This window comes from Gobius niger (genome assembly GCF_951799975.1).
Source record: "Gobius niger genome assembly, chromosome: 5".
In the NCBI taxonomy this organism is placed as follows: Eukaryota; Metazoa; Chordata; class Actinopteri; order Gobiiformes; family Gobiidae; genus Gobius; species Gobius niger.
The window spans coordinates 20509968-20529247 of record NC_136856.1 but is presented as its reverse complement, the minus strand read 5'-3'; the positions used below and the strand labels follow the sequence as shown (position 1 = coordinate 20529247).

Here is a 19280-nt window from a genome sequence, read left to right as displayed (position 1 = left end):
GAATAACAGATATTACTTTTCCTGAAATCAAATTAATTGTACATCATGTCTGACAGTAGTATTTAAAATGTCTGTGTCGTTGCTGTAGTGAGGCACCGCAGTTACACGGCTGTACCTGTCGAAGGTGGGGGCCACGGGGCTTGCGGAACACAACCAGCAGGATCTCAGGCAGGAGGCTGAGCAGGATGAGTAAGATGATGACCAGCCAGGCAGAGACTGAACTCAGCATGTTTGCAAACACAAAGTACAGGCGCTGCTGCCTCAGGAAAGGCCTACAAATGAGAGAGGCCTTTAGTTCACACAGAAAAGGACAAATGAACACAAAATTAGAGGTCGACCGAACAGGGTTTTTTCTAAGGCCAATGCCAATGCATATTGGTATTGGCCCGATATGCACGAACATTTTTGGCTGATGTTTTAAAATGTTTTGTCTTTAGTGTATGATGCTTCCAACCTTGAAAATGTGTCAGCGTGGAACTGTAAAAACAAGGGCTGCTTTACTAAGGGCTAAGGGCTGATTTATCCAGGACATTCATGTTTAGCAGCTACTTCACAGGGAGCTAGTATGAAAGACAAAAATAAGATTCCAGAAGAAGTCTCTACTATCTCTTATGGTTGCGAAGATATACGCAAAAGTCTGCAACATCAAATACATAAAATATGATCCGACGTGTAAACTTGGTACCGTCTATCACGGTGATGTTTCTCAGCCCCCTTGAGGTCTAGGAAGTTGTGGGTGGGCTCGGCCGATAGCCGACATAGTAAAATACCTATATATCGGTATATCAGTCGACCTCTACACAGAGTTCTGCTTTGCTCTTACCATATAATCCCTCCCCAGAAGAAGCTGAAGAACACATAGAAGGCCAGGGAACCCCAAATGACAAAGTGGTTGATCCATGTCCAGTGTCTGGTGTCCAGAGCGAGCTGAAGATAAGAGGCGAGCATGTTATAGAAATAAAACTAATGTACATGCATATAAATGAGTGATGCCATTTTTATATCAATTACGAAGTAGTTAACATTGGTTACCTTCAGTGTAACAGTGAAGACAAGCACAGTGAAAACAATAGTTCCATAGGACCAGTTCCCAAAAACCTGCATGTGAAAAGTTAAATGAATAAATCACTTTTAGGCTGTCAATGAATACCTTAATTAAAAAAATAACATTCAAAGCACACACCTGTCCATTATCCTGCAGAGCTGGGTTACAAAACAAATACCAAACTCCAAAGAAGAAGAGAAGCCCATGAAACAGTCCAAGAACTGTCCAGTATAGGAAGGGCCTCCAACGCAACATGGCATTTTTGGCAATCTCTCTATGAACATTAATGAGGGGGAAACCAACAATACAATAGTAAATAGCAATAAAACTAAAGCAGAGAGACACGTCAAACACAGTTGTAGTTCATAGATCTTACCTGTAGAGGGTAGCATTGTCCAACAGAACCTCAATGCAGATGTGCTGCTCTAGCAGGCTGTAGGCCAGGATGGGCATAGAAGTGAAGCATATGTTGTACATCGTCAAATAGGCTGCATCATACAAGGGCTGACAAGAATGGAGCGGCAAGGAAAGGAAAGACCATGGTAAGGAACAAGTTCTAAAACGGGGGAAACCTACATATGGATTGATTCAATGGACAGGGAAAAAGAATTTAGCATCTTCCATAAGAAAGATGCCAAAATAAAACAAAAATAGGCTCAACTACCCCAAAGGGAGGGACACATTTATGGAAAGTAAAGGAGTATACAAGTGACACTAATTCAATACTCTAAGCCACTAGGAGCTACTCACCTGCTGCGAATATCCACAGAAAAACTGGTACAAAAACTGAGGTAAGATGAAACAAAGGTTCTGCAGAAACAGAGGGAAGAGGACAGGCTTACAATGACTACTAAGATACAATGTATAATAAAACAATGGGAAAACCAAAGACAGAAACTGACCTTGTAAAAAAAATATTGCACCAAGTGAGCAATGCGGACATAATACAGATGACCATGAACAAGTAGGAGTTTTCTGAGATGCTTTAGTTTTGGAATGGCATAATCACTGTTTCTTACGGCCTGACGACCTTCCTTCCCCTTAATGCCTGAAAGAGAAAAATCACTCTTCATCAAAGATGGACTCTCCATTGTTATAAGCGGTCAGCTTTGAGACTTCTTTTCTCACCAATGCCAACATGGGCTTCCAAAATCATGCTAACGTCATTTGCACCATCGCCAATGGAGAGCGTGATTGGGCTCCCCTTGGAGTTCTTTACCATTTTAACAATCTTAAATCCAGTAAACAAAGAAAACACTTACTAAACTGTATCATAATAATGTTAATTTCATCCTTCAGCAACTGACCTGTGCTTTCTGCAGAGGAGCCATGCGACAGCAAAGCACAGCAGTAGAGTTTTGACAAATCTGCAAAAATAGGTTCTTATAGCGACTATTGCTTGAGTCTGGGGAAGAGTTCAGGATCATTGACAAAGAGGCCCCATCAACAATAAACCCATAATCTTGGCTAGTAGAAGACCAGCTCCTATAAAACACAGAGTAAATGACATTCAATCAAACATAAGCTGATATCCATTATAATAGAACTCTGGGGGAATCTTGGGCCGAACCTAGTGACGCCTGCTTTAACAGGGGGTGCATCTTGTACAGCCTTCTTATGATACTCCACCAGAAGGTCATGAAGTTTCTCTTCACGCCTTCGGACTTCATCTTCCAGAGTTCGCACGGTTAGCTCCAACAGTTCTGTGTTCTTCTGAAACAGACGGCATGCGTAACAGGTGGATTTTGCCGTCTCCATTTTGTCCCCCGTTAAGACCCACACTTTCATGCCTGCACCCTGCAGAGCCTCCATTGTTTCTGCTGCTTCCTCCTGGAGTCTGTTACATGTATGACAAATAATGCAAAACTATGTAACTGACAGAGCACTATAACTGTGTAATTAAAAGTTGATAATGTTGAGGTAAATCTCAAAATAACTCACCGGTCTTCAACTGCGGTGGCTCCTATGAGACTCATGCCAGTCTCCACTTGGTTGTACACAGCCATGAGCTTCTCCTCTCTGTCCTGCAGAGCCAGCCTGGCTTCTCTTAGTCCTGCATCTGCCTGAGCATACTCTCCTGCACTAAGGAGCTTGTAGGCTACGCAAAGTGTTCGGTAACCCTCCTACAGAGCAAGAATTGTTTTAAAACAAAATTATCTTTTTCTGAAACTGGAATGTGTATTGCACTTAATACAGTGAAAGTATTAGACACCCACTGTAGCATTGCGCTCTACATGCATACGTATCCTCTCAACTTCCTCCTGTCTGACACGAGGAAATATGGATGAGTCTGCTCCTTTGCAGAACAACAGTGTGTCACCTACACAAAACACACAAAAATGAACAAATAAAATAAATCAACTCCACCACAGTCCTCCACCCATGAGAAAAATGTCAGGCTCACCTGAAGATGATCGGACTATCACACTCATCCGTCTCCTCACAGGGTCAAAGTTCAACACGTGAAGCAGTTCATACCTAACAGATGTTTGACAGTAATTATCATTATCACTCTGTAAATTAGAAAACATGGGATGCTTTTATACTAGGACATACCTTTCTATGTCATTGCTCCTGTTGAGTATTTTCATTGTTTTACTCTCAAGACCCAGAAACGTAAAGCCGTACCTGCAGATAACAGCAGCATGTGGTCAGGTTCAAGAGCAGTTTTCATGATACTGCTGATCGGTCATATTATACAGTATGTCCTTGTGTGAGTACCTCATGGCCCCTTTCACCAGAGCGATCTCATCAGGTGAGGAGGCAATGAAACCTCCCTGCTCTTGTGGCTGAGACAACTCTCCATCTATTCCCAAACCATCCACCTGGTCACTCAGTCCATCCACCTGATCATTCAGTCCATCTGTCTGATCAGGGAACTTCTCTGAGGACTCTTTGACCTGGACTGTGTGACACAGGCACAGGGCACGCAGAAATAACTCCTCTTTCTCCTACAAAGAAACCATGTTAGACTTTTTAAAAAGAAGAGGATAAGACAGAGTAGCAAACACACAACCTACACAACTGTAAAAGTTTGATTCAAAGAAAAAGATTCAAAAGTATAATAAGCTATATCTTTCGAAGGTATATTATAATATACAAGTAATCAGAAACTCCTCAATGGTCTAAAGCGCGAACAAATAAAGTGAAGTGTGCTGACGTTTAATGGCATTATCAGGTGCTAATGTCAAGAGCACTTAGCTTCTACTTCACTGCTGTGTGCACATGTTGTACATGTGTGACCTGTGATGGGTCTTTCTGATCACTGGCCTGTGTAATGGCCATATGTTGTTGCTTGCGAGTTGTGGACAGATGGAGGAACACTCACCCTGCCCGCCTTCTGCTGTAGTTTGTTCACAGGTCCGTCTGTGACACAGAAGCCATCCAGCTCTGACCCTGCGTCGCGATGCTTATACTGGAAACCATCTATGCAGCACTCTATGAACTCCATGTTATTTTGAGTAAGGGTACCGGTCTTGTCTGTGAAGACATACTCCACCTATATACGATATTTAAAGTATTAACAGCTTTACCAACCACAAATCACTTTCATATTTGCTCAAAAAAGAATCACAGTGTGTACTGGTTAAAGGTGGCATCTAATCACCAACCTTCCTGTTATAAGACCACCATATTAATACTAACTGTCGCCCCTGAGACTGGGCAATTAATCATATTCAAATTACTACAGTGTGATATTACACAAATCATCTTTTAAACCAACTATGACAGACATCAAGATTGTTCTTTATCAAATTACTCAGGCCTCCAAAACACTTAAAGGCTGAGCGATTCACATCATATAAAGTATATCAATATAGTCTAATACAGCACAGTAAAAGTTATAACGTGTGTGGCATAAAGAAAACAACATGCATTACCTGTCCCAGCTCCTCATTGAGGTCTGAGGTGTTAACCAGCGCTCCTTCTTTTATTTCATTATCAAAAAAATCTTTGTCCCATGTAATGAAAAAAGAACCGAGAAACTTCTGCATCTCCACAGTCACGTACATGGACACAGGGATTATGAAGTTGAAAAGCACCATGAAGGACAGGAAGTCCGTGAACATTTTCAGGTACTGTGGAAAAATACAAAGACAATTCAGTGTGAAAAAGTAAGACATTTAGACATAGTTCACATTAAACATATATACACTTTGATGTTAATAATTGTATCGAGATAGTCCAGATAGATCCACGTCTCACCAGATTGGTGTCCCTCTCTCTTTGGGTTTTCTCATTGTACCAGGGCTCATCCTGTCCCGCCTTGCTCTGCCACACATACTTAAGTGTTGTGCAGACAAGAGCCTTGCTCACCAATATACAAAGGTAAACCAAGAGGAAGGCATTGATGGACCTGACAGCAACACATTTTGAATTATTTCATTGTGAAAAAATGCAATTAAATTTTTATGATCTTACTTCTCCACAACAGAACGCTTTTGCGATTTTCCTTGATAGTTGAGAGCCATTTTGGTTTCCATTCCCGTATAAACTGCAACACCTTCCGGAAATATTTCAAAGGAAACTTCTTTTAGGCCATATAATTTTAGGGCATAAAATCAATGTTAATGGACTCACCACAGATTTTCTGAGTGTTCTTTAAAGTTGCCCCTTTCAGCAGAAGATTTTCTGGACCCAGTGACCTACAAAAACCACAATGTCTGTTAGACAGTGTAGTGATGCGGGAGCAGGACTGTTGCCTAAATGGATGGCTGGCACTCGCACTGGTAGCCACTCCAAAACTGCTGTGACAGTTACAGTATGATTGCAGCCTGGGCTCACGCCACTCTGTTCTTGAAAAGAACATTAGCATTTGTTTGTATGGCAATTACAAAGCAGTCAATAACAAATACCCATGGGGGCACTTTGTAGGCTATGGCTGAAGCCCTGCCAACCTGTTTTAATTTTAATGCTTGTCCGCTATGACGGATCAATGCAATAATGATTGGTTGATGCAAACAACAAGTGAGTGATTAAGCAGTGTATTATGAATCTCAACTGGTCGGGAATGAGTGGCCTCACCTCACTATAGGTTCCTGATTGTTTTTACAAATGTGCATGCGTCCGACAAACCTGAAACAAAAAAGCAGAGATCCTCATCAAACCATCCAAACATCGATCTGTGGTAAGAAGTCCTAAACCTGTGTGAACAACTCAATGATGTGAAGATCACACAGATTCGGGGAGCCAGTTAATTACAGATCCGCAAGAGTCACTTTCACTAATTAAATAGCAAACACTTGGCACTATGTCTCTCTGTTAAGGCAGGTTAAGTAAGTCTAAATCAAAATGCCACTCTGCTAATTTACTTTCAAGACAAGATGCTTTTAAATATTCAGTGGAACGGACCTCTTTGAGTGTTCACAGCATAATGTGCCACTTATTTTCTTTTAATAACTTCAATGACATTTCTAAACATTATCACGTACAACAAGGCCAATTTAAAATCTATAATTGTCTGTAAAATTGTATCGCAACACTAAGAAGTTACTATTGTGGTTAAGATGACTATGCTAATATGTCAGTTATAAATGAAGTATATCTCTAATAATGTAGAGTGTAAATGAGGACACACATGTTTTTTGTCACATGTTGTGCCCTTGCATGGAGTGCATACTTGTAAAGGTCTGGCTGAGGCTGTTCACACTCGATAGTGGCGCTGAGAGACTCCAGATTCTTCTCTGTGTCTGGCACTGTGTAGTGTGTCTGGAAAAGCACAGGAGAAAATGACACAATGTCAATAGGGTGACTTGCCACTTAAAACATTATACATATGCTAAAAGTCCTGACTAAAACCAGAAAACCACTGGCTTCCTGCTGCTCAGAGACTTTAAAGTAGCTTTGCTTGTGAACAAGTGTCTCTGAAAACCTCAGGAAGTGGTTTCCTACTGGCACCCAAAGTCAGGACTAAACACAGTGAGGCGACACTTCATTTTAATGTAGCTAAAGTTTGCAACACTCTTTCTAAAGATGTGAAAAAGGCCTCACCTCTGACACAAATGAAAATAGTGTCTGATTTGACTTTACTTTATGATTGGACTCTCCATCCAGACTTGCTGTGGTAACAAAGCATGTGTCATCATCGCGACTGGACTTCAGCAGAATTAAATCACAGGGAAAGGTCTCATCCTCTTCCACCTCCACCACATCTCCCACCTGCCGAAAACAAAGCAGTACATTTGTCCAGTTACAAAACCAACTGATAAGTGCACTCTCACATGTTCACCGAGACATTTCTAAAACTGGCTAAATGCACGTCTCTCTGGTAGAAGAGTTATAGACAAATATACAAACACACATCATGAAGATTAGGGTGATCCTACCTTTATCTTCTCACTCTCTTTTCGTATCCTTTGACCATTTTCGAGCACAGTTACAGGGTACTTATTCACTTCATTGTCAGCCTTGTGTCGAAGCCAGTCTTCATATCCCTACAAACAATGATAAATTGATTTTATCAATGATAAAAGTGGAAATTGTTTCAGAAACTTACACTATTCTTTATGCTAAAAAAGGCAGAAAAGTGGGTTTCAGTATCCCAAAAGAATAAACATTTAGTGGACAGATATGTACGAACCATAGCAGTAGATGCCTTCATTGGATATTTCAGGACTTTTTGACATCATTTCTTAGTTATCCACAGTGTTGTTAATTTCTGGAGATGCTTTTTATTTTTAATTCATGCAGTCCTTATATTTGAAGAGTTTAGTGGTGCTAGGCTAGTGCTAGGCTAGTGCATGTCTATGGTAACTAGTAGCCTGCATTGTCTGACCCAAGCACAGAGGCAAATCACATTAACACCAGACTACCGATATAAATGTCTGTGTTGACTGAATAAATTATTCAAATTTAACAATTTTGCATTTAAAAAACGTATATTTGAGCAACATCAGCTTCCTGGTTTGAAGCTACGCAGCGGCGGAGTGATCTGCTTACCGGATCTACAGTGTTTACCTGTGGCCGGCATTTCTACAAGTGGAATTCACAAAGGAGCTTTCTACAAATCAGATATGGCAACATTTGGAGGACTACCCCATGATTTTGAGGAGGTTTTTAATGCAGGCTACTAGTTACCATAGACATGCGCTGGCCTAGCACTAGCCTAGCATCACTAAACTCTTCAAATATAAGGACTGCATGAATTAAAACAAAAAAATATCTTCAGAAATCAACAACACTGGATAACTAGGAAATGAGGCCCTATGTCAAAAATCCTGAAATATTCCTTTAAGTCAGTGGTTGCCAGCCAGGGGGGGGGGAAATTCATCAGTTATTACTAAGAAAAAGTGCATTAAACAATCAAATTTCAGTTTTGTTTGAAATAAATACATAGCAATTATTTTTCATGTTTTGATACATTTGTGGGGGCCACAGTTTTGGACTGGGGGGGACACGGCCTGACTACAGCATGCGCAGGGGGGCTTCAAGGAAAAAAGGTTGGGAACCACTGCCTTAAATAATAGACAACCATTACATGGCAATTAAGGAAAAATTGCAAAATGCACTAAATTATAAATAATACTATTATATATGGTCTAATATTTTGTCTAATTCGGTCATGTGTAAAAGGCTTTCTTCATGGGCATTCTGAAAGATGCAACAACATAATAGAGACGCCTTGTGTCGCATAAATTCCAAAAAAGGTGATGAGGGGAAGAGAAGGGGAATCCACAGATGGTGCACAGGTTATTTCTGCCTGAATAATACTCAGGGGACAGTGTGTTCTCATAGAGCACAAATAGTGCTACTCAGACTTTTACATGCACTCTATTAACACAAAGACACACATCTTTTATCTCAGTTTCTGACATCAGTAACAATTGCCTAAAATTATCCAGATTTTCCCTTTTTGTTTATTTTGGTTTGATTCTAATTCTAGTAGTTAATTATATTCTCCAAGGACATTTATTTTGGACCAAAGATTTCTAAAGGATGCTTCTGTGAGGGAGAAACCATTGCTCCATAAGAAGCATGTCCAGAGGATAGTACATGTCTGAACAGAAAAGTCACAGTACTTTTAAATGTCAGCTGCACTAAACTTGAACCGTTTGACCACTGAAGGAGAAGCTTGTGAGCTGAGAAAGATCTCTAAAGTGAAGTACAGGGGAAGTTGCTGTTATGGGGTGGTTTTGGTGTGTGCACAAAAGAGATTGCATCATGAAGAGCATTATGTAGAAATATTAAATCAACATCCAAGTAGAAGAGCAAATGAGTCTTTCCTCTTCCGTTCCTTCTTCAAAAGCTCTCACAAAGAGAATAGATGTGCACAGAGTCTCAAGGAGCTCATTTAATCTTTCCCTGATCACAATTCATGACCACAGAGCATCACTGCCACTAAACCCAAGAGAGCATTAGTCACGTACCAAATACAAAGGCACATGAAAGAGAGGAGATGAAGGAAGACAGACTCATTTGAACATACCATGACTCGGAGAATAAGTTATTCTTACCTGCTTTATAGCCGTGACTGTTATGACAAAAAATAAGGGTAGGCCACTGGTGACTGGGCTGGTGGGTGTGTCCACTATGACCTATGGAGAAAGCAAACAATTAATTCAAATGTTACATAGAAACAAAGCAGTGCTAAGATACTACTGTGTTGCTGACTGTATGTGTGGTTTCAGCATGGCCCAACCACTAAATACAGGGTGTAGCACATTTCTAGAAATCATTTCATTTCTTTGATAGCAGTGATTTTATCTGTAAGAAACACTTTTGTTGATGTAGCAGACTTCTAATCATCTTGGCCCAAAAAAAACAGGACTTAATGCGCAGGTATTCTGTGTAAAGCCTGTGGTTTTGCCAAGGCCTAGGTAAGGCTGTACCGTTATATCTCGGCAGCTAAGCAGGGAGGGGCCTGGCTGGTGCTTGGATGGGAGACCGATGGGAACACCAGGAAGCCTGGGTGAATGTAGTGAGTGAGGGAGTAGTTGGTGGTGGTCAGAGGGGCCAATAGCACAGACTGGTAGCCTCGCTTCAACAGTAGCTTATCACCACCGAGTATGAAGTGAATGAATAATGACAGTGTAGCGCTTTGAGAAACTTGGTAATGCAGACTTGTGAAGCACAATACAAGTGTAAGGCATTATCATTGTTATTGTTGTTATTATCATTATTATTATAACACAAAAATTAGCTGAAATGTTTCAGATGTTTTGACCTCTCAGGTAATCCCAAAGAACCAGCTGCCAGTCCAGCTCACAGTTCATAGCTAAAACCCTAGTATACAAACGGCCTTCTGTGCCACTGTGTCCCTCTGCACCACCATAAGATGGATTTATTCTGGTATTTGTGATCCTGCAGCATGAAGCATGGCCTCCGCCTGAGCCAGACTGTGCATTAGTGCAGACACACTGGTCGTTAGTATTCTGACCAGGACCATTACACACTGTCAGATAGACATCACGGTTGCTGAAAGCACGAGTGTTTTCCTCACCGGTGCTCTGACTGTCAAAGATCTATTCTTCTAAATCACAGGCTTTCGGAATACTGGATTTATACATTCCTCTAGAGACCTCCTTGTAGTCTGGTCACTGGTGACTTGTAATCTGTGTGAGCCTGTATTCTCAAAGGGCAGCAACATGTGTAATACCAGGTAAAAATCTATGCTCTTTATGGAAAATTAGCAAGCATTTTAAAAGCTTTTTTGGCACGATTTTTGACAGATGATTTATAGGTCTGATAGATGCTGTAGGATCACTACAATATTAAAAACATGAAACACCACCAAAGAAGACATTGTGTCCATTGTGCTTCTAAGTAAAAAAAAAAAATCACTAAATTGCTCCGTATACTGTATCTCTATAATAATTCTTCCCGCAAAGCTTCCAGGTGGATGAATACCTTCCCCAGGATTAAAAGGGCACTGCATTATGTCCCAGCATTACCATGAGACCTGATGTAGCAGTGTGATAGCAGGGCAGCGCAAAGCCCGTCTTCCGAGCAGGCAAGTGTGCCACGGAGCGACAGACAGCACTTCCCAGGAGTCCCCCTTGAGCCATCGCATCCTCCTACACTATACCACCCCCTCGTCTTTCCCCATTTAGCCTCATCACGATTCCCCTTGCTTTCGAACCCCTGTACTATTCCCATTTGAACAGATTCAAGCAAAGACACACAGGTCTATTTATAGCAGAGAGTGGGGCTTTTTTATCTGACTGTGTCTATTTGTGGCACACCAAAGTACAAGAGGGCTTCCTGGCTGCTGACGTAAGCAAGAGCTGCTGCAGAGAGATGGGGGGCATGTGTGAGAGGAGCAGACAGAAGAGGATGGAAAAATAGACAGGGGGAACGAGACAGTATGATAAAAGCGCAGACAAAGGATGGGGAACACATGGACTGGAGGAGGCACGACATTTAGCTCTTGGTTGAGAACTGATACACTTGTATTGCGCTTTAGTTGAAGAGCTTCTCAAAGCTGCAGTCATTATTCATTCATTCCATAGACTGTAGTGGAAAGCTGCCCTGGGGTAGACTGGTGGAAGCTGGGCTGCCAATCTGAGCCACCTTCAGTCATTCAGTCACACAGGAAAGGCGGGATTCCACATAAATGGCAACCTTCTGGTTGTCGCTCTACCACTTGAGCCACTGTCCACAGCATTGGCAATTAGCATTAGATCCTCTGTGGAATCAGCCATTTGGTGAATCTTGCTTGTTCACTATTAAATCATAGGCAAACGATATGAGTAACATGTAGGGAACCGATGGAGAAAGAGAGAGTCCAGATTAGTGAGGGGAAAAAAGCTCATGAGGCAATTTGAAAAGACTAATGTCACATGCCTGCTTAATCTAAGCTTTAGCTCATAATATTTGAAATGTATTCCCTCAATACAGCACACAAGAGTACTATTGTGTGGTACCAACTTAAAGGTAGGGTATGTATTTTTTGTATATTTTACCAACCATCCCAGTGTCCCCAGATATGAGGTAAACTGCGCCAGATACTAAGGCTGAAATCAAGCAGGAAATGTACTTTTAACTGTCTGTCTGAGATATGTTCCTACCTGCGTTACTGTCTAGTATTTGCGCGTGCGTTCAGTCATGCAAATGTTGTTAGCATTCAGCCTCTCCCAGCACAGGTATAGCTCCAAAGTGGGGGGAAGTTAGAAGCTGGAAGCAGATAAAAAGGGGTACTATATTGTGAAGCAAAACATCATCTGGAGTACTATAATATATTACTATGGGGGACGTCAAAGTACTCCAGGGGTTATTATGCCTCACAATGTAGTGCCCTTTTTATCCGCTTAGAACATTTTTGATTTTGTGTAACTAGACTTGAGATCATGTAAAAGCTCACGCAACTTTATTTAAACAGGGAAAACGTGGAATAGCTTGGTAGCTTCTGACTTCACCCCAGTTCGGAGCTATACCTTTGCTGGGAGAGGCTAAAGGCTACATTTACGTGACTGAGCGCACGACCAGACAGGTACGCATTTCTTGTCTAAGCTAAGGTAAGAACATATGTCAATATGTAAAAACGGTGGCCTGTTCCTTTAATCTGCTTTATCTAGTGGACAAAAATAGGTCTGGTTTACTGTTGACTAAAGTAAGTCTTCTAATAAAAGTCTCCTCTAAACTAGTAAACCCAGACCAACCAAACTGGATTTGCAGTAAACTAAGCAAATTTGTTAGCCTTAGCCGAGATTCTCAAACCTTGGGCTACAAAGTGTGCCCAAGGTTTGATACGCTGACTTCCTGTGTAGGAAGTCAGCGTATCACTGACTTCCTACACATGGCTCAGGGACTCCCGGACACCACTTTGAGAATGGTGGGCCTAAAGGACTCACTGAATGACCACAGAAAGCAAAAGCCTTCTGGGCAAACAGGAGCACCTGTTTACACGAGAGAGCGCTGAGAGCATCAGAGTTAAGCTTAGGATCAAGGCTGTTTCCATTTATGCACAAATACAATGATGGAGAAGATACAGCAGATGAAACCAACAGGCACTGAAAAAGATGCCGGTCATTGCTTGTTGTTGATCTCTCGATCCAGATATAGTGATAGTGCAACCACACCAACCCTCATACACTAAACAACTGCTGTTACAATTTCACACTTCAATGGAAAACTAAAGCAGTTTTGTTTACAGTGTTTTATATTTAGCATTATAAGAACCTCGTTCAAATCATAAGCATACGCGTCACTTGAAAAGAATGCCCCTTCTGCTTTGATATTACTTCACAGTCAATTTGCTTTGGACCATCTTCAATCAATCTAAACAACCTTCCAGTCTATACAAAATATTCCCTTGCACCATAATGCTCACAACCAGTTAATGCATGAATGTCTGACAGGTGTTGGTGTTTTCTTCCTTAGTGCCTTACATTCATTGTGGGTGAAAGGCAGGACACGTTGTGAAATGTGACTGTTCATTTACCTTAAAATAATTTCAACAATTTCAGTAATTGTTACATTATCCATCCATCCAGCTATTTCCTTATCAAAAACACCCCCAGAGTGGTTTTTGGCTTCATTCACGCAGTTCTAAGCAATCCTCCTGAATCCTGCTCCACCCTCTCCTGGAAAATGAATGACTTGTGACACTCATAGTGTCAAACAGGAAGGGCCCAACGTCTGTAATGTAATGCCTTGCGGCCTGATTTTAATTTATAAATTAAAATTAAAAAAGAAGTGCCCAAGGCACTTCCAGGTCAGCGGACAAAGAAACGCACCCTCTGAGCGTCTGAACAGATGTCATGTTTACACTGAAAGCTGTGCAGAAGGAGCTCTTTCTAACCTACTCAGGACATCCCTGTTCTTTTTTCTTACCCAACGATAATGTCACGGAGAAAAGCACTTCTGGCTACGAGAGGACCGGACTTTTATTCAACCTTCCAAAGAAGAGGCCACTCGCCAGAAGTGACTGTCTCTTGGTGGATGCTTGGTGAACCTTTGCCAGAATCAAAGTGGATTAACTTTTGTAAGCAACGCGAGTCCCATAACGTAAACACGCGATGGAGCGGCCAGGATAGAGCGGTGAGTCAATCAAAACGGGTGTTAGCCATTTATGAAGCTGTGTTGCAGATGTCAACTCCTTATAACTGTATTGTGAAGTAACTTCACTTACTGCTGTGATATTTATATTTCTTAATGCTAATATTACATGGGCAGATTAGCTAGGAGAGAGGGGGCGGAGTTAACTGAATCAAGGCATTGTGTCTTCTGGGTTTGCAAAATACCTCCAGAAAATACTTATATTTCTCACAAAAATGAGTACTCCATAGTGATAGAGGTACAATATATCATATATGCCTATAGTTTACTTTGGGATGGCTAAAATAGCATGATACAGATCCTTAAAAAAAAATTCCTGTTTACCATTCCAAACCCCTTAGCGCTGTCCAAGTAAAAAATACTGCAAAACCATGGATGAACAGGTCTGAGCCATGTGTACCATGAAATCAAAGAGTTTGTTCTTGTGCAAACACTGTTCTGTTGTTGTTATATACACAAAAGTCCAAAAAGTCAACTAGGACAATAGGCACCTGTCCTTACCTGTACCAGGAAGATGATAAGAAAGTAGAAATTTGCGATTCTTCTGAATTGTTCAAAAAGATTCTTTGGTAGAAAGTTCCACACCGTATACTACAGGGAGAAAAATAAAGAAAGTCACAAATTATTGAATTAATATACAACTGCTTCATGATGACTCAATCACATGTGATAATTACAAGTACAAAGAAAGAATGTTCTACTGAAAAAAAAGAAAACTGGTCCTTGGAGATATCTCTGATATAGAATGAAGTTGAATCTCCTTTCAACAAGCTGAACTTTTCACTTGTCCCTTTTGTTCTCTGATAATGCCTTGAATGTAGATTGTTGGGGCTGTAACATCCCTTCCATCTGCCTAAGTGCAGAGAAGCACCACAATACCCTGGGAACAAAGTATCACCGGGACTAGCACAAGCAGCTCACACAGATATTTCACACAAAAAGCGCAATGAGCAGCCTTTGTAAAAGGGGATGTCTGCATGGGGGAGAAGCGAAATGCAGTGGCAGCAGAACGGCCCATCTCATTTTGCCAGAGAGAAAAGAGAGGGAAGTAATGAAAGACGAGTGTGGGGTGTGCGGGGATGACTGCGGTGGAGATGCAGAGACTGTGTTTGTTTGTGGAATGAAAATGCAACAGGAAGATGGAGAGAAGAGGCACGGAGCAGCACAAACACTACAGCTGGGTAATTAAGGACTGTTTACCCCAACGTTCATCAGCAGACCATAGATTGACTCATCTTTGCAGGGAAATGTCTGCGCCACTATAGCTCGAGCGTCTTACACACATCTTTGCATACACACCGCGACTTCAACAGCTCATGTCCATACGCCTGCCCAGTGAGCGTATCACTCGGCACAAACACATGGCTCCGGTGAGATTTAGGTGATGCTCAGAGGCATCTGTCAAAGCCAGGGGGGAAAACCACCAAATTGCCCAGCTCGCTCGAACATTAATCGCAGCCATGTATTTCTCTGCCATGGTCTGTGACAGACAAATAATCACAGCAGCAGGAGGCGACGATTCATGTGAAGAGAGCAAGAGGAGAAACGGCGAGAGGATTAAAGCTTAGAGTGATTTGTTTTAGGTTTTTGAGAAGAGTTTGATGAGAAAGATACCTTTAGCACCAAAAACATGACACAAACACTTGGAGTTCCTGGTTACACATTTTTAAAGTTGTTTCCTCAGTTTGTAACACATGTAAATGCAGAGCCCCGATTTCTCACATTGACATAGATCTACTGGAGAAAGCCAATTGTACCTGGACTAGTAACCTGCTTGTATCCTGTTAATGTCCCCCCTGAATACTATAGGGGGGACAGCAACTGCACTTGTACAACAATACCATTCCACACCATGGAGATACAGTATTACTTAAACCTAGATTGGCTTCACAAAATGGACATCCATCGATTTCAATAACCCATGTTCAACGGTGCAATGGTTCCTTGTTTGTGGCCCAGAGAATATGCGCTCGGCATGCCGTGTAGCGCAGGGCCCAGTTAAATATTAAAGCTATTTTACACATTACATTTGTTTTTTACCCTTTCACTGTTGGATCTCTGTACCAGCACTAGGTTCCAAACTGTTCCTCTTTGTAACTTACGGATTTAAAAGGGAGCAGGACACAAGCCGATCATGAGCAGTTTGATGCAGAGTGATTTCTGCACTGCAGTACCACAAAGCATTCACTAATCAAATCAGCAACATGCCAAAGGAGGCAGTACTCCGTGCAAATCTTTGTAATGTTTTCTACAGAGCAACAATATGGCAAGGAGTATGGCTGTGTATTAGCACTCAACTGAACAGGAAAATACAAGACACATACACAGGCATTTTAGACCAGCAAAGACAATAGAGATGCTAAACAGTTCAATAAATCGATTAAGCATCGATTGTTCAATTGTGCAGTGAGAGATGTAATTAACGTGACAAGCACATTTTCCATCTGGTACAAACATATATTATTTAAGTATTTGTGTTGTTGCTGATATGAATTAGTAGAATTATAAGCATGTTAGCCATTTCAGCAAGTAGAGTTACAAAGATCAAGACCCAAAGCTTTATTCCCCATATATCCTCAGTTTGTTTTTGTTGTTTAACTCGGCTTCTAACACATCTACACCTGTGTGAAAATCACAGATGTTATACTACTCACCTTGGAGGACACAATTCTGTTATCACAGAACTTTGAAGGGATAAAACCCTCACTGTCTGGACTCGACCGGCGACCAACATAAACAGTCCTGCTGTCCACTCTTCTCTCGTCACGACCGAGCTGCGGAGAGGCAAAGCACACACACACATGCATTAGTTGAAAATAACCACGTGTTCTCTATGCATCACATCAACTGCAAGCCGCGCTTCGTCACTATGTGTGATCACAGTCCCTGCTAAATGAAAAAGTTGAAGTAATAATCTTATTTATGTAGAAGATATTTAAGTAGGCTGTCAAGAAGAGAGAGGAAAGTGAAGGATTTTTTTTGTAATGACCAAAGAGCTGCTCTTCAATATGGCTTTAATTGCAGCTGCAAAATAAAGAGATTAGCATTACTACAGTGGTACATAAAATTAAAGCAGACACAAATGCACTCTCTGGAAAACTGGACCACGGGTGCGTTCCAGGAACAGTCACAGTGGCAGAAGAAGAAATGGCCAGACCTATAACTTAATTTCTTGTGTCCCGGGTGGTCACTCATCTGTAATACAGCAGATGTTCCGGAGTAACAAAAGTGGCCGGAGAAATATGCTGTGCTCAGATTTATGAGGGGTGCTTCCTGGTGGTGCAGATGGCTCAGAGACATACAAATGCTGACACTCCACACACACAGTGTTTATAGGCTGCGCACAAGACTGTACCTTAGGAACCAGTCAGTAGCTGGACTCACTTCAAAACAACAAGCACGTGACATTCCTCATCCTTAAAAGACAGAATCACAAGCAACTAAAGCAAATTGGGAACATTCTTTATAGATACACTTGAGATGTCCTAAAAACTCATTAAGAGAAACAAGATGATTGCCCTTAGAGTGACTATATACATTTTATGAAGATTTTTATTTCTTGTTATTTTGGACAATGTTGGTATGTACTTGAAAATATAATAAACACTTGAAGAGAAGAGAATATCTCAAGTGATTTTTTGTTTTTGGACAGAAAGCTTCTCATTATCCTTGTGTACTTGTTATGAGTTTGCACACAGTGCCCAATAGCTTACATCAAGGAGCACAGCATGTGGGCTGAGGGACAGAGATCATTACTATCTGATATTGGACATGGGCCAGAGAATATATGAATAATGGCCACCTGGACCACAAGCTGCTTAGGGTGTGAGGTGAGATCAAAGAAGTCTCCACAATCTGGATTACAGACAACACACATCTCCACACGCAAATGCATCATTTATGTCCCACATTTAAGAGAAGAGCACACATTTAAGACCACTTCTTTGTATCAATTTCAGGTGAGCAAAGAAGATAAATAAGATCCAACAGTCTTACATAATGGAGCCTTATGCATGAGCAGCCACGTTCACACCTCAGTATGACTGTCAAATCTCACACCCCCTTCCCACTCGGCAGCTCTGACACGGGTCCAGCAGGACCGGACAGAGCTGCTGCCATACGATGAACAGAGAGCGAGGGGGGTGAGGAATGAGGAAGCACAAACACAGCCAAGGACAGAAGTACATCCAGGTTTTCTGTATCAAACAACAAGCAGCCCCCAGGAGAGGCAACCAGCCAAGTACACCCCCATCCACTACTCCCGCTCTTTCTTCTGAGGCTGTACTGGCATTTCTACCTAATACACTGTGTCATTTCTTTCCCTCAGTGAACGACACAAACTTAAGAATTAGTTTAACAGAAATGCTGCACATCGTTTTGTTTACCGGTAGTTACGCTGGTGTTCATCTATAAAGCTGCATGTTCTCCCTCTGTCTCTGGATTGGATGCACTAGATTTGATAAAAATGCCCTATTATAAAATCTGTCACTTATCACGTGTTACCTTCAGTCCATTGGACCCGGGTTTTTATTAAAGTACGCAAACAAAGACATTTGAGACCTACAAATTTCTACAGGAAACAAAAAAGGGACAAACGAGGAGGTATCCAGGCAAGATTCGCAGTTAAGCTACACAAGGCTTCTATCCCTACTATTGTTCTGACTAACGTTCATTAACTAGAGAATTAGACGGATCATATATTCGTCTGCTATGCTCTTCCCACAAGATGGTGAAAGACTGTTGTGGAGCAGAGGGAGCTGCGCAGGCGGAGGGAGGAGGTGGAGGAGCTGACCAGTGCAGGACACCATGCTCTGAAACAGGAACAACCCCAGGAGGCGGTGCACCGTTTCAGAGGATCAGAGGAGCACCTAAGGCAGTACTCAGGTTTCCCCTACCTCCAAAAACATGCTGGTCAGGTTGGCCCACAATGGCAGCACGCTCAGTTGCAGCGGCTCAGGACTAGCCCAACGTCTGAACACAATTTTGTTGTACAATTACATGATGACAAACAAAGCACTTACTTATTGGAAGTTCCTTTCTCTCAATGATGCAATAAGGTCTCAACTATGAAGTAAGCTTTGATATAAACTCAAAATGGGCTCAAAAATTTAGGACTCAACTTCAACAAAGTTTTATGATAAAGAGTTGCTTTTCCCACATGGCACTTGAACTCCTAGTGGTAAAAGATTCTCATGGAGGCCACTGCTTGAGGTTGTGGTAAGAGATGAGAAAAAAAAAG

The 19280-nt window shown here is 41.6% G+C and overlaps 1 protein-coding gene across 1 annotated transcript in view; it reads right to left on the bottom strand.

Annotated features, from left to right (window-relative positions):
- The window catches only part of atp11c (ATPase phospholipid transporting 11C (ATP11C blood group)), a 29289-nt gene that overhangs the window by 305 nt on the left and 9704 nt on the right, over positions 1-19280 (bottom strand). Inside the window, exons 2-28 of the mRNA XM_079556047.1 lie at positions 16696-16815; positions 14543-14632; positions 9499-9579; positions 7372-7479; positions 7076-7204; positions 6666-6754; positions 6071-6121; positions 5627-5691; positions 5468-5549; positions 5252-5402; positions 4927-5124; positions 4374-4544; positions 3767-3996; positions 3602-3673; positions 3450-3523; positions 3262-3365; positions 2987-3168; positions 2616-2882; positions 2353-2530; positions 2174-2276; positions 1948-2093; positions 1796-1855; positions 1422-1549; positions 1184-1319; positions 1033-1098; positions 824-927; positions 116-272 (exon numbers count right to left, since the gene is read on the bottom strand). Coding sequence (XP_079412173.1) covers positions 116-272; positions 824-927; positions 1033-1098; positions 1184-1319; positions 1422-1549; positions 1796-1855; positions 1948-2093; positions 2174-2276; positions 2353-2530; positions 2616-2882; positions 2987-3168; positions 3262-3365; positions 3450-3523; positions 3602-3673; positions 3767-3996; positions 4374-4544; positions 4927-5124; positions 5252-5402; positions 5468-5549; positions 5627-5691; positions 6071-6121; positions 6666-6754; positions 7076-7204; positions 7372-7479; positions 9499-9579; positions 14543-14632; positions 16696-16815 — 3342 coding nt within the window. The remainder of the gene's footprint in view (positions 1-115; positions 273-823; positions 928-1032; positions 1099-1183; positions 1320-1421; positions 1550-1795; positions 1856-1947; positions 2094-2173; positions 2277-2352; positions 2531-2615; positions 2883-2986; positions 3169-3261; positions 3366-3449; positions 3524-3601; positions 3674-3766; positions 3997-4373; positions 4545-4926; positions 5125-5251; positions 5403-5467; positions 5550-5626; positions 5692-6070; positions 6122-6665; positions 6755-7075; positions 7205-7371; positions 7480-9498; positions 9580-14542; positions 14633-16695; positions 16816-19280) is intronic.